General features: G+C 42.2%; 1 protein-coding gene across 1 annotated transcript in view; it reads right to left on the bottom strand.

The window, feature by feature from the left end:
- TAFA1 (TAFA chemokine like family member 1) overlaps positions 1-21958 on the bottom strand; it is a 304009-nt gene that overhangs the window by 55496 nt on the left and 226555 nt on the right. Inside the window, exon 3 of the mRNA XM_059715731.1 lies at positions 12411-12551. Coding sequence (XP_059571714.1) covers positions 12411-12551 — 141 coding nt within the window. The remainder of the gene's footprint in view (positions 1-12410; positions 12552-21958) is intronic.

The raw sequence follows: 21958 nt of genomic DNA, 5'->3' as shown, positions 1-21958 counted from the left end.
GAGAGAGCACAGACACACGCATTTTAAAGCGTGCCCTCCAGTTACCCTAGCTGACTCATCCAAAGCATTTCAGGGGACTTCAGCTGCTGCCTGGGCACTGCCAAGGCTAAAGCTACAGTGCAGCCCTAATTCTCCTCAGCCTCCTGCTTCACTTTGCACTTGCAGTGACCAGGTAACATGACCATTATTCAGCTGAGCTTCTCCCTTCCCCCTTGCTTTGCTCCTTGTGCTCTGTGGAGGCTTATTCAGAGACTCAATGGGAAGTCCTCTCTCTTTCTATGAAACTGGCCCCAGGATCCTTCGCACGGCTCTTTCAACATGTTACTCATGCCAGTGCTACCTATATCTGCAGACGACTCCCACTGAATGTCATTTTAGCTGGCAAACTGAATGGCATTTTATAGAAAGGCCGCTCCCCTCTGCACGGAGGAGAAATAATTATATGTTCCTATGTGCTTTCATAATGCTATGTGGTCCTTTAATTTTTGCCATCATGTTTCTATTCATGTGTACTGTGTAGGTGGTTTCTAGGGCTCTTTTTCCTCTGTGCTGGTGCTGAAGCATCTCACTTGAGCGTGCAGAAATGATCACACCATCACGCAGATGGATAGTGCCATCACTTCCATTTTTCCCCCGCCTTTAAAAAAAAAGAAATATTTTTCCTTGAGAAAAAACTCATTGGAATTCAAGTGAGCCCCCTGCACTTCATCGGGGTGGATTAGTCAGCTGTTCTACAGTCCTGATATTAAAAGAGGTGGTTGTTTTGCTACACAGGAAACTGGAATGTCAACTGGAAAAGAAAGGACTACAAGACACAGGTAGGAAGATGAATTATAGCTGGGATGAAGAGGTACTTGCATAGCACTGCAGTCAGATGATCTCATTAGCTGCAGCATCTCCACACCATCAGCAGATGATCATCTATCTTTTCCACTCAGAAATCTAACCTAGATTTATCCGGGCAGGGGGTCTAGCGCGATACAAACAATACCACCTGTACTGAGAAATTTAGGGCGCTCTAGAGAACTACTGCTTTTGTCCTGAAGAACAAGCAATGGACAAAAAGATTGAGCTGAACAATTTGGCATCCACATATAACTTCAGAGAAATAAAGCAAATTAGAGACAGGATCATTTCTAAAGACAGACGATTTCTGCTGACAGAGAAGATGGTTGAGAGCACCAAGTCTAGATCTGGAGACATGCCTCCAAATAGCAAGAGTGGCTTATCTTTCTTTTTGACACAATGCTGTGCTACTGAAACGTTATTGAAACTATGCCAGCCTCTTATGGCCTTGCATATTTATATCCCACGTGAAGCAAAATGTAAATAAAGTCGCAAGTGTCTAGTTCAAGCGCCCTTGCCACAATATGGTCCTTTCTTAGGTTCTTCTCTTGCACATAAGTTTGCACTGAATTAAAGTGAAGTCATGTGTAAATGTGTCACACTGCTAGTAATGCTTTAAGAAAAGGGGCCATTATTAGAAAGGGCAAGACGATTACATGTGGTAAGGGAAATGCCAAAGCTCTCAAACCCCATACCACATGGTTATTTAAACTAAATGAAACTATTAGCTTATGGGATGTAATCCCACAAAACCTTAGTAGTACCAGTGGATGGAAAAAGCCTTTACTTGAAACATTTCATATACAAAGGCATATTCAAGTTGATTGGAACAATTCCTGATTTAGTGCTGAGTTTAAACTGTTTTGGCTACAAAAAGACCCTCACATCAACATGCATGATAAGACAAAAGTCTAGAGGTTTCATTTAGACTTTTTTTGAAACAAACGTGTTAATTGTGTCACCGCAGTGCTGCGTTATTATGTTTATTTCCTTTTTTTAAAATCAAAAAGGGTTTAAAAATAATTTCTTTCACCTTAGGTGGACCAAAATTTTCAGTTAAATCCAAAACTTTTTGGTCGTTGGCAATTTTTGTTTGTTTGGGTGGATTTTGACCTAAAACAAATTTGGATTGGTTGGTTCTTCCAACAAACTGAAAAGTCAATTTATCTTCATTATACCTAGTAGGATTTCCAAAAAGTTTAAATAGAAGTGTAGATAATTACATGAATAACAATATATTGCAGCTGTATTGCAATATCAAGAATTAAATTAAATAAAAAACTTGGAGAGAAAATCCTTCTAACATCCTTAATTAAGGATTTATGCAAGTCCCCAAACATGGATACTAATTTTCATTTTTAGAACTCTTGTCAGTGGGTTATTCTTTCAAAAAGGCTGGTTTAAGATAAACCTGGTTGAATGTAGTATCAGACTTAACTGATTTGGGTCAAACCAGTTTATGAAACTTGTGCCCCAGACCCCTTCCTGGTTCAAGTTAAATCACAGTCCTCCAGCATCCCAGCATGCTTTCCAGCCCAGGGGTGGGCTGTGCTGTCTGCTCCAGAGAGCAGGGCTGGCCCCACTCCTCTTCTCCCTAGCTGAAGCAGTGAGGGCTGGCTGACAAGGGGGTGGGGGGCAAGCCTAGCTGGGGATACAGCCCTGTTGATGGGGAGCGGGGGGTTGGTAGGGACTGCCCCTCCTCCCCGGCAAACCCCGGCTGAAGTCTGGGGCCAGGGAGGGGTGTTAAACACCCCTTTCCCGACTCAAACTTACTGCTGGCTATAACTGTGGACTACAAATCCCAGAGGCACCTGGAAGCAGGAAGAGGAAGTAATGAGCAACCCTGCAGAGTCCTGCTATTGTAATACTGGACTGCAAATCCCAGAGATCTCAGGGGCAGTAGGAAGTGGAAGTGAACACACAGACAGAGCGCCATGCTGTAGCTTCCCCCCTTCTCCCGCCCCCTGGCTTCTGGCCTGAGCCACTGCGGGCACATGGCTGCATTTCCTGAATCAAAGGTAAATTTCTGTTCACTTCTTTTTCAATTTAATCTGTGCATTTTAAACTAACCTGCAAAGGCTGAATCAATTCAGCCTCGGGCTTTTTGATTATCTGTACTTAGCCTAAATGTTCACTGCAACTTCTCTTGCACCTTCGTCTTCTCCTCATTGAAAAGAGGAAATTGCACCAAGAGGTCTGATTATACTAATTCCTATGATCTTTAGCTAAGCCCAAGAGAGTTGGGTACCCAACACCTGTTTAATAAATCAGGTATACAGCTCCCATAGGCTCCTCTCAATCTCCCACTCCTTAATTCTGAATTCAAATGTAAGAATAAACTGGTATTGAGGACCATGCTCTCTTAGTAAGTGAATCAATCTCTCTTCAGAATCACTGACAGTTACTGAGAATTTGCTGTCCCCGCTGAAGTCACCACCTTTCAGGATGAGGCCACAGGAGAGCAATTTTGGGAGAAGAGAGTCCGGCCAGAAGGACAGTTCAAGAAGAGATTTTTCTGGATTAAAAAAAACACCCCTGAGACACAGTGGTACACAGCTAAGCTTCCTGTTCTTTTCAAATACATATGGTATGCTGTGTGTCTCTGAGTTTGCTAAATGGGTCTCAGTGGGGATGAGTATACTTTTTTCCCCCTTTACAAATGAAGTCATCTGAATTCACCTGATCGAAAAATGCGAATCTCCTGCTCAGTTTCCAATGGTGTTGCAGAAGGACAGGGTTATAGATTTTCCCAGGAGTGTGAAATAATTCACTGAGCCTGCTCGTTATTCATACAGACAGTGCATTAATAATACGGGACCCTGAGATCTCTTTTTATCTAGGCCGGAGCACAGCTAGAGGGATGAGAAGATGACTTCTTGGGTATAAAAAAAGCTAACCTTTCCCCCTCCCTTATCCTTGAAGTAATAAGAATTGATTGAAAACACTTTTATAAAAGGAGGGGGGGGGTGAAAAGACACTTCTTTTGATACCACCTAACATGCACATTAGATAAATAGAAAACTATTGGCTTTGCAACTGTATTGTTTTCACATGATATAAGTGCTGATGGATAAAGGAATGTATGTAACAAAGCATTTACTCAGGACCTGATCTAATAGTCAATAGGAGTCTTTCTACTGATTTCAGAAGGGTTTGGATCCGGCCTCAACAGCATGTATCTTTTGGTATGATGACCACATTTCTAAATTTCTTTTGGCCAAACTCTCAGCTGGTATAAACTTGGAGACCGCTATTGACTTTAGTCAGTCAATATTGACACCAGTTAAGAATTCCATGGTCTCCCTTCGCAGCGCTAGATACTCATCATGGGCAGCCACAAGACTTGGGAGACCATTGAGATTGCGCCTTTGGTTGGTTATTGGGTACCAGTGGGGGCAGATGACAGAACAAAGAGCAATGGGCTCAAGTTGCAGTAGGAGAAGTTTAGGTTGGATATTACAAAAACCTTTCTCATGACAAAGGTAGTAAAACACTGGAACAGGTTACCCAGAGAGGTTGTGAAATCTCCATCCTTGGAGGTGTTTAAGACCTGGCTAGACAAACCCTTGGCGGGGATGATCCTGCATTGGGGCTGGTCCTGCATTGAGCAGGGGGTTGGACTGGATGTGACCTCCTGAGGTCCCTTCGACCCTCATTTTCTAGGATTCTTTGTTTGATATGATCCCTGGTTGGTGAGGAAAGAGAAGGGTTGGATTGTTTTATTTCATATCCTCTGCATCAGATTTGCTTCACCATCCCTTGATCCAGTGTAGGGCTCCACCTGATGGCAAATGGTGTGAGAGCAGAAACTGAATCCAATGCATGAGAGTGCATTAACCTTTCTCCATGATACACAAAGGTTCAAATTATGAATTGCATCCAGCTTGTACGGTTCCCTCTGGAAGGACCCATTGGACTTGAATAATAATAGGAAGTAAATCAAGGGAGCTGGGAAAAGCTGACATGACCTTTCTTGTTTATGAGAGGTTTAGGGCAGTATTCTATGTATCTTAGTTTCAAAAGCAGCCACAACTGGAAAACCATGCAAATGTTCCTATAAGCTGGTTTTCTTAAGGCTAACGCAACATGTCGGTGCATGCATTCTTTGTTACACTCTATTTATGAAACCATACTCCACATTTATAAAGGAAATACAGTGAATTATGCCTTTGGAAGAGAGTTTAATAATGCTAACACTGAAGAGAAGATGACAATAAATTCCAGCTCTAGAGAAATGTGTGTATGAGAGCACCATTAACCATAACACAGCTAATTTCTGTATAGATGAACAAATTATATATTGTTCAAAGGCCCTGAAGAATACACAGGGACAACCTCCTATTGACTCTACATAACAGTTCAATATCCCTGTAAATGATATGGTATTGTGCATGTTATTTACCACCTGAAAACAGAAAAAGTAAAACAATACATATATTTTATTCTCAGTTGTTTTTTGTAGCACCCTTGCAAAATACTGAAGCAAATAACAATGCAGGACTTTTCTGCTAATATATAGTCAAATAAAGAAGCCAAACAACTTGTGCTTGTTCTTTCTTATTTGCTCTTCTGTTTTTGCTTTTCCAGAATATTCCAGCTAACCTAGCTCCTCTTGGGAACGTCTGCAGAAACACCCAATTGTCATACAAACTTGGAGCACATTTCCCCAAACCAAACCACTGCACTCATAAACAGGAGCCTTTTCACTTCATGGCAAATCATCACTGCCTGCCAACTGGCAGATAGCAACGCTGCCATGGTATATGTCCAGTAAAATATTGAATAAGCAGATTCTGAACAACTAAAGTGAAAAGCTTGCAAGCAAACCATCTTCAAAAATGACCTGGCAGAAGTATAGAGGGAGGAAAGCCTATCTGTCCACTTGTACTTGGGTGCTTCCTATAAAGGGCTATGCTTAACCTTCTGAGGAACCAACTAGCGACATAGAGACTATGGGCGTGTGTAGATGAAGTGAAGGGCATGTGTGCACGACACTTTAAAGTGGGTTAAATGCTTTTGCACCACTTTAATGGCATTGGTGTTTGCATGCGGCGGTGGCGTATTGTGCATTAATTCCAGTTGCTGTAGCACATTTGGCGGAGTAATGTGCCTTAAATGACTTTGGGGCGCAGCAAACTAAAACACCTCTGAGGAGTTTTAGCCTGCTGCCCTACTGCCGCAGAACGAAGCACCAGGCTTTGGGACTGTGCAGGCAGCCTGGCAGCAGCCTGGGAAGGCAGACTCTACCAAAGCAACAAAAAAAAAAAGTGGAGAGCCTGATCTTATTTTTTTTTCTTCGCCCCCCCAGAGCCTGCCTGCATGAGCTGCATGGAGCCCTGGTCCTTCCCTCTATGGCTGTGGTGCCACAGCTGAGGGAGTAAGGAGCCTGCCATCACCTAGCAGCTGGCTGAAGGTGCATGGAGATACTGCCATGGCTGCAGCTGGCTTCCCAGTCCACCCAGCAGCTGGTACCTTTGCAGAATGTAATTCCTGTCCTGGATGGCACAGCTGTGGTTATAGGAGCCATGAGGAGCTGCCAACAGCGTGTGGGAATAAAACCCTGGGCTCCTATAGACATGCAGGGAGCTGGCTCTGATGCACTGCAAATCTAGCATGTTGGAGCAGTCTCAGTTAATCGAGTCTGGTGGAGCATGGAAATAAATGTGGTCCAGCAGGCTCTGGCGTCACGAGTATCAGTGTCCCTGCACTAAAAAATGGTGATGGGGCGCTTTGAACTAGTGCTCCTCGAATTAGCTTTAATTCAAAGCACTCTGCTGCCTTTTTGCAGAGCAGGGGATGCTGATACACGTGACACTTGGGCGCTTTTAATTAGTGCGGCTTGCTAATTAAAGTGCCCCCGTCTGCACCACCCAGAGCACATGTAAAAATGCCCCCCATCTTGCCAGCGGTGGCTTCTCTTTGGTGCCAGAAGCTCTGGGGGCAGAGGTAGCTGAATATTAATTTAGCTTCCAACTCAATGCAATGCCAAGGCCATTTCTTCTTGGTAGCAAAATAAATAAATTATTCTGAAGTCTGCACTGTCATGCAAATACCACATTGTACCATGTGTATAATACACAGAGCTAGAAAACCCAGGAAAAGGGCTAACAGACTGCAATTAAATATCTGGTGAAAGGGGCACTGTCTGCAACAAGGAGGACATTGAAGGGAACGTGTGGCTGCTGTGGAGGCTCTGAGATTGTAAATCCCCCACCAGCCTTTAAATATGATGAGAATATGTTTAGCAGGTCTGGAAACAAAGATTCATACAAGAATCTGAACTGTGAGTGAAAACCAGAGAGGCTAGTAAAATGGAAGCGGAATAAAAAAAAATTGCACTACTTTTGTCAAGGGCTAGATATACTCCGTACTTTCCATATGGAGAATGCAAATAGGGAATACAGAGAGAGCTTTTAAGGAATAATGAAAAAAAATGGAAGACCAAGCTCTCCCCTCCACATATTAGCTATGAATGATGAGCAAAATCCCAGCCCTACTAGGAGGTCTGCCGATGGTAGCAGAATTTTAGCCTTTAAAAAAAAAAAAATCAAGGATCCAAGGAGATCCAATATAAAGGAGAAATAGAGGCAGCTGTCTTGAAAAAGCCAGTCTGTTAACTTGGAATATTAGAGGGCTCCTTATTAAAAGGACCAACTTTGGGTTTTGGTCCAACAAAGAGCAAGTCAGGAAAAATTTTACTTGGAGATATAGGTTAGATACTTGCAAAAGCAATGCTCATCTGTTTTGCTGCTGGGCAAACAGCAATGCAAAGATGAAGGCCCTGGAGAGAGGCAGAGTATATGACTGTCAACACCCAAGTTAAACAAGCAAAGCAAAAAGAATTCAGTTAGGAGTCAAAGGAATAAACCCCCACAGCAACAAAGAAACACTATTAGTCGGGTGGCAGCTAGCACAATAAAAAGTGCCTGGTATTTGGGCAAACATACCTGCACCTTAATAGGCTACTGCACCATTTTGCTCAAATATGTGCAGGAAGGATGAAAATACATGCAATAAACCTCTAGCGAAAGGATTTTTCAAGTGAGAAGGGAAAAAACCCCGTGGAGAGAGAAGGTGCAAGTTCAAAAGAATGGCTGATATGACCATGCAGGGGTAGATTGCATATGGCATAAAAAAGACATTTTGCTCATATACCTGTCTTTGTAAAGAGGAGTTCAATAAAAGCTATGCAAGTCTAAATTCTGAATGTGAAACAAACCTCAGTGCCAATTCCTACATGTCTAAAACTCCAGCTTGTAAGTCAGGAAGCCAAATCAGGAGCTTGGTAGCACATTGACAGCAGCAATAGGTTTGGGGCTTAAGCATGTGGGAGATGTCTGGGCAATTCAAGAGGGCACGTAAGAGTAGGAACAAATCCAACAGCAAACATGGGCATGAAGTGAAAAGGCAAATTCTGAAGACAAAGGATGTCTCCGACTGAGGCACAAGATGAGTATTGAGAAGGGGGAAAGTGCTCAAAATGTTCCAGCAGAGAGACGGGCAGGAGAGGAGTAAAGCCTGAAAGCAAGCAGCATCGTTTGTACAATAGATGAGTCAACAGACCGGCTTTGCTGCTTAGTGAGCAACTTCAGATTTTGCTTTTCCCTTACTTATGCTGCTCTGTAACTCCACAGCAAATGGGGTGGGTGTCAGGATAATGTTTTCCCAATTGATAGGATGGGATAGCTTGTGGCTTGGACAGACAGCGCATTTACGACGGTGCAGTAGAGGGCAAATGACAGAGCCCCCTACACTGGGGTGACTTCTTCCAATCTAGGGCAGAATTACCCTTGAAAGAAGCAGAGGTGCAACTCCACCTGTCCCAGATGTACCAGTTAGGTGTTGTCTGGCTAAAAGCAAACAGGCCATTCCCATCAAGCAGTGAGGCATAACGATAGCTACATGTTGCAGGTAGCTAGGCCAGGATAGGGACCAGTGGGTGCGTCTACACGAGATGCTTACTGCACCTTGGCTTAACAACACTGTGCAGTGGTGTGTCATGGCAAAAACTGTGCTAATAGCCTCCTGCACAGTGATATAAGGCTAATGCATAGCAGGGGTCACTGAACCAAGCGTCACTAAATATCCCCCATAACTTTAGGTACTGCGCATTTAGTTAGTCCTTTATTAAGGGAGGAGGAAACGAAATGTGCAATATCTAAGGCACATTAATGAATGTGTAGACGCACCCTGTCTGGCCATTTCTGGTATAATTTGTATCAGTATAACCCAGGGCGTATATATGCATCCTTCTGTGCTTTTTTAATGACACACTGCCGATGCTGCTGTAATCTAGTCGGGCTGTACTCTCAAAGTCTCGGCAACTGGTTCCTGTTTCCAAGTCTGAGAGCCTGTTGATCCAACGGGAAGTGATGCTCTGCCAAGCATCCTTCAAGACGAGTGCCTACTTCCCATCCTTCACAGCACAAGCAGCACTTCCACATGGTGAACTTCACGTGCTAGCCAGGAGGTTGCTTATGTAAGCACCGCTCACCGTGAGCAAGGGTTGCAGAAATACATTTTATGCAGGGAAGGGCTGTTTATCACGACTAATAGGTTGTGAAAGGTCCACGCACTAATTCTCATGGCCCTTGAAAAATGCCAGGCTAACGCTGCTTACGACTGACACACTGTTTATCCACAGAAAAAGAAAGGGCTTGGACAGGAGCCTTGCAACCTCACCTGCTCCAGCTCAGGGGCTCTATGGGGGTTAAGGAGAAGCTCTGTATCCTGTCCATTAAGACCCTGGCCTCAGCTGGCATCCATGCATCCTCCTGGGGCATCTTCTGATGCAACTGAAATGCTCTAAACTATCAAGGTCTTGAACCTGCTTCCAGTAGATAAGAGGGAGTTTGGCCCACAGATTTTAATGGAGGCAAGGTCCCGACTTATTCATATAAGCAACTGCATAGCAAGCAGATGACTTGACTCATGGTAACAATTCACCCTGAACCAGGGTCCAGTTGGCAAGATGGCATCTATTTTCTCTTCCCAAGCCCACAAGTCATCCAGTCCCCTCTCAGAAGAAGCTGTGTCTGCCTGGATAGGTGTGGATGGGCCAGCAGGTATGCAAGAGCATCCATAACACATTTGGAAGGCATGGATACAGGAGAGCTTTTCTGTGACAGATTATGACTTCAAGCAGTGTACCTTGTACATCTTTTTGTCAGAATAAACCAGCTTTAGCGTTTTCCAATAGTCATTCAAGGGGGCATTGTGTTTTCAGATGATCCTTTCTAATGCGCTAATTAAAAAACAAGCCCAGACCAAGGAAGGAAGGCTTTGGGAGCTGACCCGAGTAAAGTTTTTACTGAAATCAGATAAAAAGAGTTTTTACCTTAGTGAAGGCTGAAAAAGTACTTGCAGACCTTGAAGGCTTTGACCCAGGATGGGTCAACATGTTAAGAATCAACAGCAAAGGATGAGGATAAAACAAAGGGTCAAGAAAATGCCATTGCTGTTGATCTTTGCAAACAGGATATCGGTATCCTAACCCTTCCCCAATCACTGACAAAAGAGCCCGTGTCCTGATTGCAACAATTAAAGACTTAAAAGGGGAAGAGGTTCCGCTGTGGTTCAGTTTTTCTTCCTTTGTAGTCACTTGAAGTCTTACCGCAGACTTCAATGGGAGGAGGAGTCCACTTTCACATCGGCCTTTGTTTTATCCTCACCCCTTTCAAAACTCCAATTGATAACATTGCTTTTCATTGTAATCCAGACAGAGCTATTAAGCAGAGCGACTCCAATCTACACCTGCAGCTGACTTCTAGCATCATTCCTCCTTGGAGCCACTATACCAGCAACGTCTGAATTAAATGCTGCCACCACATTGCACCTATTTTCTCTGTTTGTCATGACCTGATGCAGAACATGCAATTCTTCAAAGTTTCCAGTTTATTTTTAGTTAAGCCCAACAACAGGTTTCACCTGCAGCTTCCTGAGAGTGCATTTTTTTCCCCTGACTGAGAGTCTTTGTACCAGAATAATTAAGCAATAAAACATGACAAGGTGTGAATTAAAGTGTAATCCTTCACAGCTACTATAGTTGCATTCCTAGGCCTGAGTCCAGAGGTTGAATGGCATTTCTAGGGTAACTGGCTCTGAATTATGGCCTCACAATTTAAGACCTTGAATGCCTTTTTGAAATTATAAGAAAAGAAAGAAGAGATGAGAAAGTTTGAAGAGTCCACCTCCCCCCCCGAGTGAACAGCATATTTTTTCTGTGTACTTAATATTTAACGACAGCAGCAGAGGACCCTGGCTCCAATGTTTTTGCAGGCCATAAAGCCGACAGGAACTTTCATCTAACTTTCAGTTAAAATTGAAACAGCTGTTGCTCTGTTGGCAGCCCCTTTGAAAATCCTGCAGCATGTGACTGAGGGAAGAAGGCCAGGAAAAATAGATTGTCAAATCTGTCTCTCTCTCTGATAGAAAGCCACATTTTTAAATCTGCACCGGAATAGGGAACATAGGAGGCTTTGAAAATAACAGCTGTACTGTCGCGCTGCTGAGACCTGCCACTTGGAGGAACGTGATGGCACGGAGCAGTATGCAGTCTGATTCAGAGTGAAAGGAAAACTTGATGCCTAATGGCTTTTGGCGCTGCAAAGCAGTACAGGCAATGGCGTCACCAGATCATTAACGGTCAAATAAAAGTGAAAGACATAAAGAAGAAACATTTCACAACTTCCCCCCCTTGTTTAACAGGATGCTACTGATCATGCAACATTTACCAGTTTGTCTGTGTAACAAAAGCAGCAGCTAAGCCCTCGAACTCAACAGCTTCTTCAGACATTGGATTTGGCTCAACATTGGGGTATGCACTCTGCTCGGTGTGCATTACTGGTTCACACGGGTACGAAATGAATTACATAAGGGGCAATAATCCCGGGAATATGTGTCTTGATACCTCTGCTGGAGTACCAACTACCATCCAGTTCCAATAGGAACCCCACGGTCTAGTTTTCTTTTCCAAGGGGAACCACGGATGACAAAATTCTGCTTGGGGTACCTTGGCCAGAGCTGGGGTTTATTAAATAATGGAGATGTGCCATACCCAAGTCAACTGCCCAGTTCCTTTCCATCTTCCCACAATGCTTATTATCACTGGGCTTTTTTGGCAGCTGACTTTTCAAACGGTTAACTCAATCAGGACAAACAATTGCTGTCACTTGTAATAAGCTAATGAGGCAGGCGGGGGCTCCAGCAAAGGGATGCAAGGGATAATATTGGCTGGCTGTTTACTAAAGGTGTGATTCTGCCATGAGACTTGCTGCATTTATGTGAATAGCTCCACTGACTGTGCTGCTGCTAATCATGTGTGTAATAGCCCAAGCATGGGTTGTAGAATCAGTCTGTAAGGTAGCAGGCAAGGTATATCTGCATTGCAAAAGGCCGATTCTTTGCATACAGTTTACACTTATAAATTTTTGTCTTGTCCTTAAAAAAAGGAAAAAAAAGGCCAAATCAGGGAACACAGCTCTGTTTACAATCATACATCACATATAGACTGTTTGCTAGGCACATACTCCACACGTCACGTATAAACTGGATATGCTACTTGCCATCAACACAGGAAGGTCTGTTTCTTGTTGTCCCAGCCACTTTCCCAGGTAGACAGGAGCATTTTACTGTTTGTGATCTTTCCTCAATTCGATTCTTATTACAACATCTGTGTGCTGCTATAACTTCACACGTTCCTCCTTCTGGCAAAAGAGAGAGAATATTGACACACTGATTAGGAAGAACTGCAATGGCCACTCAAAGCATCCAAGCATGCTGCTCTGCTCTCTCTTTGTGATGAAAGGGTCTGCCTACGAAAGGATTACAAACTAGGGCTGGTGTTGCAATGCTTCAGATTTAATAATAAATGCAAATAATGTCCCCCTCCAAGAGAAGATAAGGCACTAAATCCTTCCTGCCTGTTCTAGGTTATTAGCCTCTTTCAGACCAATACAACTTTGCGGTCTGAATAAGGGGCCGTGTCATCGTATGGACCCGAAGGTATGAAGATACAGTTAGCACAGAAAAAAGCCCTCCTGTTTGATTTAATTTCTCTTCCTCACACTGCCAGGCTATGCTCTTTGACACATTTACAGTAAATCAGAGAATCCGTCTGGAAATAAGCTTCCCAAATCACAGTCAACCCCAGTGTTCAGGTCATGCAGAGGAAGAATCAGTTATTGCAGGATCTTAGTATAGTCTAGGGTTTTTACCTCCCCAGAAGCCCCAAACAGGTAGTCCCAATGGAAGCAAAATTCCTGGATAATCCCAGGTCATCAGACATAGTAATTTGTCCTTGTGGTTTATTAACATTTGCAGCTGGTCACTTAGAGCCATGGAAAGATAGATGGACAGACAGTAGTGCATGGTTTATGAATACTCATCTAGGACATATGCTATGTACAGAAACGAAATGTCAAGAGCACTGTTCCCATTCACTTTAGCAATGCTGCACAGGATGATTAGGCTGCACAGTGGGTTAATTCACTGCCCATTATATTTCTCAAGACTCGAGTTCAAATTGTCTTTTGCTCCTAATTGCCAAGCATTTAATAGTCCCAGCCTGTTCGCTGGCAGATATTTGTCCACATCATGAACTTGCTTCATAAATTCGGCAGTATTGGTTTAAAACTTAATGCAAAAATTGCCACACTGTGCAAAAGAGCATGTTGGGTAAGAAGGTTCACTAAGTTTACTATGGAACTGATTCTATTCTTCTCATCCCACTATGAGACGCTCCATTGTGCTTTGCTTTACCTACAAGGAGAAGCATAATATAAAATCCATTGATTATGCAGTTAGATTCTTAGGTCTTTGTTGGTCTCTTGAATGACGCCTTACAGTAAAGCAGTTAGCAACATGTGGCCACCCCCAAGAGACTCAGACCGGAGCATGAACTGGGAATCTGAGTCACAGCTCTTGCTTTATTGTGGGACGCAAAGAAGTCACAACCTCCCTCGTGGAACAACTGATGCCCTATTGGTGCAGGGAGACAGGTACTCTGGAGAGAGCACTTCCTTGCAGAGGAGGAGCAGGCAAGGGATCTTGGCTTTCCTTTTCTACTGCTGAAGTTATAGTCAGCAGGACCAATTGGAGAACAAACTTCCATCTTGCTTTCCTACATAACTGAGTAGATAATGTGATGTGCGAGCCCAACGTGAATGAAGTCCATTCAATAATTATAGTAGCATACCAAGAAGGAAGGATATTGCAGTACAGTAAACCCAGCAATTATAAAAAAAAAGACCTTGTCGAGGATCTCTCTATGAGACCAATAAAAACTACTTTCTTTGAAGAGGATCCATGTATTTTCTGCAACTGGGAATGATATGTGACAAGCGCATCTAAAATCCACAATAGCTCAAGGCCCCCAACTGAGAAGGACCCTGCCCCACGTGGAAATGCTTTACCATTTTAAATATTCAAACCCTTTACAGGATGAGCCAGTCAAAGCTGGTTAATGTCCATTAAGGTAAATGCCCCTAGGTCACATACACAAGGGGCTTAGGCTTGATGAGCTTGCAAACTTGGGACAAGATGGGCTCCACTGTTAACACTTAACTTTTCGTGACAAGAAGAGCTGGGTCTTGTATTATGTATGTAGGTATTTGGCCAAGTGATGCAGCTCTTTTATGAGCCAGTATGTGCAATGGCAGATGCAACCCATGGTTTTGACAGCATGAAGAGAGCATCACGGAATGGAGGCCCCATCAAATGTCCCATGGGAAAAGGGGATTTGGGCACACTGAGCTTGATCCAAATCCTATTGAGGTCAATGGAAAATAAAAATCCCACCTAACTGACTGGCTTCAGAATCAGGCCAGAGATGCAGTATTCAAATATACAGTTATGATCTGACCCTGATAAACTGGCAGATTCGACTGCGTGTGAGCTGGGCTTTTAACAGGCAAAAATGCACGTCGGAAGTACTGCACGTATGGTCCTGTAAATACTGCAAGTAAGCTAAATGTTTTATTTTCCTGTTAATTTACCAGGCAGGACCTAGTAACCATGTGAGATCAGTGAACAAAAGCTGGTCTTGCTGACTCGATTTTCTAGGCAAAATAATGGGCTGTGGCTGATGAGCTCTATAACACCTATAATTACACCGTTGAAGCTCAAGTTCATGTTGCAATAAAGCATTTAACTCAAGAGGACAGGGATATTTGAGAATGGTGAAACATAATGAAGCTATAAAGACAATTTAAGGGAATGAAACTTTTGTTGCTACTATTCGGTTTTATTCTTTATTAACTGGGACTTTCAAAATAGGTGTAGCCTATAAATCGTATGGCAAAAAAAATCTTCCCTCCTCCACCAAAATAAAATGCTATATCATAAGAAGATGCTCAGGGTAAATTTTCAGATTTTCAGACAAAAATTTGGTGCGTGATGCCAAACGTTTCATATCAAATACTATTAACCCATCGGCCATCCCAGCAAGTGTTAGAATTTGCCCCTGCAAAATCTTTGGCTGCAAGAGATTCTGCAGGGACACATTTTGATAGCTGTGCACACAAGTGCTTGATTTTGAAAAGTACACGTGTAGAGTGGAAGTACAAGTGTGCCCATGAAAATCTGTGCACACGTAGAGAGGTCAGGGAAGGCTGCACAGAAAATACGCACCTGCATTACTTGCATAAACATAGTGGCTATCTACAGACGGTCAAAAAGCCTGAGGCTGAGTTGATTCAGTCTTTGCAAGTTAATTTAAGCTGTGTAGGTTGAACCAATAAGCAAGCGAGCAGGCGTTTACCTTTGATTTTGGTAATGCAGCCATATGCCAGCAGTGCCCCAGGCCAGAAGCTGGGGGGCGCTAGAGCCCGCCTTCCTACTTAGCTTTAGCAGACAGCCAGGGCCAAAGCTAGCTCACCCATCCTGTAAGGGGAGGTTTGTGGGGGAGGTGCAAAGCATCCTGGGAGGCAGGGGGACACAAGTTCAATAAACCCATTTAACCTAAATCAGTTAAGTCTGATACTACACCCATTCAGGTTTATCTTAAACCAGTTTCAGCCATTTTGTGTGTTACAAATCTGAACTGGTTTCCGATCGCTTATACCGGTTTATGTATAATTTCTGTCCTTAGCCATACTAAAAGATGAGCAAGAGATTAAACCTCTGATTCAACTTTTTAATGCAATGAAACAAAGTCCCAGGCCTGGATCTCCTATATTTTGCAGTCTTTTACATTCAGATCCAGATGCTGCAACCCAGGCTCTCTTCTATAAGCAGGACATTTGTCCACATGTTATAAAATATTACCAGACATCAGGGATTCTCCAACTTTTTCACAGCGCAAACTACATTTTCATTGTTGAAATACCGAGGAACAAGAGTCACGGTTCAATAAACAAGTGTGTTAGGTGCTGTGCAAACATACCCGACCCCAAAAAGTTTAAGAGAAGGATTATGTTGTAGACATTCATCTCTTACTCATGTAAAAACCCACTCATTCCATGAACACTTTTGATATTTCATGTTGGTCTTGGTTTTGAATGGGAATGCTGTGATACAGCATGCTACTGAGTGGGTCTCAGAGGCACGGAAAGTCTTACAACAACACAGTACGGCTTCTGGCTAGAATTGCAGAAAATGCTCGTTGGCTGTTGCTTTCTATTGAAAGGTAACAATGCATACAGATAATCTGACTTTCATGCCTGATTGCCTAGAAGTTGCTGAGAAAACTAAGCCTATCCAAATACCACTAGAAATAATAACCTGGAAATCTTTACAATGGTTGTGATGTTCCCCCCGCCCCACATCCCTATTATTGCTACATGGCCTTTCCTTGAATAAAATCTAAACAAACTCATTTTCTCTACTCCTATTTGTCTCGTTGCTCAGGCTTTGTTGATTAAGTGTTAGGGATTAAATATTCACTAAAGCAGATCTTTGGTAGAGACAACACAGAGATAAGCAATCATATGCCCTCCTGAGTTTGGAGTCATTAATAAAAAGATACTGAAGAGAGGATTTTAAGGATAGACAGAAAAAAAGGCTTTTTATGCTTTCCCCCTCTTTCTTGCAGGGGGTTCACAAAGGGGTGAATTGCCTTGAGTAACACTGGGCCCCTGCTAACAAGACATCTCCCCTCCTTCAGGACAGGTGCAGTTTTAAGGTATCAAAACTGGATAGGATACTTGGCAGCCTGCCTATCTCTGTTGCTATTAGCTATCATTGTACTTCTCGACATGAGGGCTGGTCGCTGACTGACATATATTGTAACAGCTCCATTAATTGACTTCAATTAATCTGACAAGTTTCACAAACTGAGGTTTTTCCCCTCTCAAAGTCTTCATTACATTTATAATACGGCAGTTGCTTAGTTTTGGGGTTTTTTTGTTTTTTTTTAAGTGAAGCTACCCAACACTTTATACAAGTATATCAATGTCGACATGGGTGATAGACCAAAATATATATTGTATGAATGTGCAGTCATGTTTATAGACTTTTAAAAAACATGGATTATTGACTCAAGCCTGTAAGAGCTCCCTGGGAGCCATTACTGTGAGTGTCATAAATGCATATTTAGGGACTTGTATAAAAATGTGGATTATTGACCTGATAGGCTGTAACAGCACCAAAAGTTTAAATCATTGTTGCAAATGACAGGAAAGCCTTTTTTGAACATTTTATGGTCTACTGAGCGAATGTAGCTGCTGGCTTTGTTTGTAAACTAACAGTCTGATCCAACTCTCGCTGCAGTCAATAGGAGACTTTCCATTGATTTTAAAGGAAGAAGAATTGGACTCTAAATCCTTTCCGTAAAGATCCTTCTGAATTTTTTGTTGGAAGTTATTGCACATAAAGGCAGGTCCTTCATTACTTACTAAGAAAAATAACTTGCCTTCTTAAAAAGCTTTTTCTCCCCTTCATGTGAAATACTCAAAGGAAAGAGTATATAATATGGAGTAGGGGCCTGCAAAATTGCCACTCTTGTCCTGTCTCCAAGAAACTGAAGGCGTGATTGGGAATAACCCAAAACATCTCATGTCCTTTCATCTCAAGCTCAGTGAGTTTTTATGGGCAAATGCTCATTTTCTGCCAAAGCCTTCATCCCAAGTTGTGCCAATATACACACTGCAGAGCTGACATCAACAGAAAGAGCAATGGCAGGACTAGACAGGAAGAACTGCCCACTTCTTATCAGGGTTGAATTTGTATGAGGACCCAGCGTCTTGGGTGAATTCTTGCTTTGAAAGAGGAAGAATAAGGCAGCATTTGCTTCCTGAGCAGATCCCGGATTCGCAAGGATAGGATACCTGCCATCTGTTTCGTTACAATCCTTCTCCCAGTCCAAGTCTTTCAACTGTATGGGCTTACAATGTTAAAGGGTAAAGGGCTGGAAATGTTCAAGGGTAAAAATGACTAAGTTTATATGCATGCTTCTGACAGTAAAAAAAGGATCATTTAACTCCCGAAAATAGACTCATTTTACATCAGAGAATGCTGAACCCCTGGAAATGTGTTCAATTATCTCTCTATTACAAAGCCACCTTGTGTTTATATACCACAGAGTGATAGATTTTACCGTAAGTATGAAACTACTGCCTGCGGCTAGGATTTAAGATATCTAAATTGGCTATAAGGTCTGAGCGCATGCCTGGCAGAAGCCAAAATACCATCTTCGAGTCATCTCCGGTTTTTTATCTCTCTAGCTGAGAGGTAATCATGAAAGCATATTTTGCACTTCAAAATTATAACGCACCTCGGTATTCTTGCGGAGGCAGGCCTTATCAGTAAACAAACATAAAACCGGCAAACGGCAGTCCTGATTTGTGTTATACGTTGTGGAAGTCATTAACTATGACTCAGGTAGCCAAACTTATAAGTTCTCTTTCTGACAGTGATGACAATTTAATAGTATTTGACTCTGCTGAGTTACATAGAGCATCCTGCGGCAATGAGAGCGGTTGTTTATCAAAATGATAAACATGTTTTCATTTCCTCCCTGGCTGCATGTATGTGATCAGAAGTCTAAGGCCATCAAGAATTCACTTATTCTGGCCACCAGGCAGACATTAAGCTATTCAGGACCATCTGTGCTTGAAATGAGTTCCACTTAATGGACCTTCCTAGGGCAGGTCAGTCATAATGAATGCATGTGTGCATGAATGCATGAGCAAAGCAGCACTTAGTTGAGACTTCTTGGGCTCTTGTTCAGAGGCCCAAAGAGTTGATAGATAAAATATGCTTTTCTTTTTCAGGTTATCTAGCCAGTGATTTCAGAATCCAGGCCCTCTATTACATTTGCTTCCACGTGATCACCAGGACTCCATGCAATCTAATTGAGTTAACGGTTGTTGTAGGAAATGGTGAACACTGTTTAGAAAACACTTAACGAGTTTGTGGACTCAGCTGGGTCACGTCCTGCCTTGGGTCACACCACTGCAATTCCCTGTGGAAGTGTAGGCAGAGGCAAGAATACCAAGCTAGTCCTGTCATTTCCATCCATTTTGCTGGAATTGTTGCCGGTGTTGAAGAATTCAGTTTATTTACACACAAGCAGAGGCTATTAGCTTGGCTATGTGGCAATGTTGTCAGCTACCTAATTAAAAAAAAAGCAATCTTATTCTGACTTTCACTAAAGGCTCATAAAACATCACTGACACCTTCATAAAGGATTAAAGTGCTTTGGTTTTTAAGCAAGTGTTTATTAGCATGACAGTAACAGGCAATATTTTAGCCTTTAAAGACATATTCAAAGTGTGCCTACAGGAACTAATAAGGAATAATGCCATTTTACACGTCTGCTTATCCCACATTACTTTATGCACATCCTAGAGAAAGCAAAAGCAATTCAGCAATAGCCCTTTCTGCAATTTAGAAGAGACTGCAGTTTGAAGAGTTTTGTGATTCAAATCATCTTTGGAAACTTCCCAGCTGTAATTAATACATTCATAAGCTTTAATCAAAATGTTTATGCCAGTTAATGCGCCAGAACTACAGATTACCCAGGGCTCAGGGGAAAATACTATACTTTACTTTATCCTAAAAAATAATCAGCTGCTACTAAATTACTTACACAATAGGGTTTTGCTTCTGACCTGCAAAATGTAAGAGATGGAAAATACAGGGGGCTACAAGAGACAGTCTATATGTCAGCACATAAACCTCACCACACACTGATAAGCAGGGATCCTGGTTTTCTCTGATAATAAGAAATCCCCAATTTTAAGATTTAAAAAAGTAACTCAAAATCCAGTTTTCTGTGATTAAGATGAAACACCACTATATATATATATATATATATATATGTGTGTGTGTGTGTGTGTATATATATGTGTATATATATATATATATATATGAAATTATAAATATAATTATGTATATGAAATATATATATGAAATTATATTCATATCAATGAAACACCGCTATAGATATAGATATAGTGGTGTTTCATCTTAATCACAGAAAACTGGATTTTGAGTTACTTTTTTAAATCTTAAAATTGGGGATTTCTTATTATCAGAGAAAACCAGGATCCCTTCTGATGAGTGACAACTTGTGACAACTTCTGTGTGCTAGCCTATAACAATCCATATTTGACTCAGAAAGAAATCAGTTGCACAGGGGGCACATGCTGGCATCCATCAGGATTGTTGGGAATGAGGACGTCTGCATAGAAATCAGACAGAGGTCTTATTTTTAAGATTAAGGATTAATTGTAGTTCATGTCTGAAATGCTGGATCCCCAAAGTAGGCAAATTTAATCTTAAGGCTAAAGTCCTTAAATCACTTCCAGTTCTTCCTTAACCTGTTCCATTGTGATAACCAATGCAGTAAAATTGTGAGCGATGTATTACTTGTTGAGATAAAGGAACATATGTGTTGCTGTCAGTTAAACAATACATAGTGTACGCATTGCAAGCTGCTCCATCATATAAGGCATGTTCTTCACCCAGCAGGTGATAATAGATTTTGTGGTCTGCTTGCTAAATACATATTTACATTTTTCATTAGTATCCATTATTTGCATTGCTCGTTATATGTGGGCCAAAGGAGATATATTATTTCAAGTGTGGAAAGACTCTACACAACATAGGCAAAGTAAACGACTCCTGCTGTGGGTCATTAAGTTTGAGGTTGGAAAATTATTCTCTTCAACATAAAATGATGGGGCTGTATAGATGCAGGGCCTTGTCTGTAAAAAGAAAAACCCCCCAAAACAACCCCCCCCCCACAAACCAACAGATAAGAAAGTCCCCATTTGTTTACAAGAGAGGGAACTTTTGCAAAAGATGTGATTTTTGTGAAATTCCTTGATTTTTGGATATTTGGTTGCACGAGGAAAATACAACTCATATCCCATATGGACGTAGAAAACACCTGCCCCAGGTTAAAAGTGTGATGGCATGTAAAAAAAAAAAAAGTGAATGCAGCTGTTAACATGTTTTTTCTTTCAACTGAACTCTCTTGAAAGTGAGTTGCTAACTGTAGGACTATGAAAACTTTGTAGGTTGGATCAAGCACGGGTACTCTGGGGAAGTGGCCTTGACAGCAGCTCAGACACCCAGGTGGACTTCTGGTTGGCTCAGACACAACTAGGGGAGATTGGACGGCACGCACATGTTGGAGGGGGTCCTATTGTCACCTGTCTCCTCCCCTTCCTGTTTCCTACTGATGTATGCAGCAGTCATTAACAACTTGAGGCCTTGATCCAACCACCACTGCCATCAGTGGCCCTGAGGTCAAGCCTTTAGTACAAGGAATTTGTTTTTCGCTTGTGTTTTGGGCTTGCAAATGTCACAAGTTCAACAGTTGACCGTCTCCTCTCATGCAACGCTAAGGCTGAAGAACGGATAAAACGGGTGAAGCAGCCGACCCAGGAGCTGGCTGTAAATAGACCGGATGGAATGAGGATGCAGATATGTTGTTAAACACATGGCAGTCACCGTCACATGTGAAAGACGGTCCTTCCTTTTGGTACAACAGCAATGTCCAAGACCCTTCGAATTAATTAGCAATGAGCTCTGGAGACAGTCACAGATTTGGATACTGCTGCCCTTATCTCTACTGCTGGTGTGGATTTTGAAGCAAGTGAACATTAGGTCATAACACCCTCCAAAGGCACAATGTATGTATTTATTTAGAAATACAACATAATTG

Source organism: Alligator mississippiensis, chromosome 12, assembly GCF_030867095.1.
Source record: "Alligator mississippiensis isolate rAllMis1 chromosome 12, rAllMis1, whole genome shotgun sequence".
In the NCBI taxonomy this organism is placed as follows: Eukaryota; Metazoa; Chordata; order Crocodylia; family Alligatoridae; genus Alligator; species Alligator mississippiensis.
Note: the sequence above shows the minus strand (reverse complement) of the source record. Positions and strands in the feature narration are given on the sequence as shown.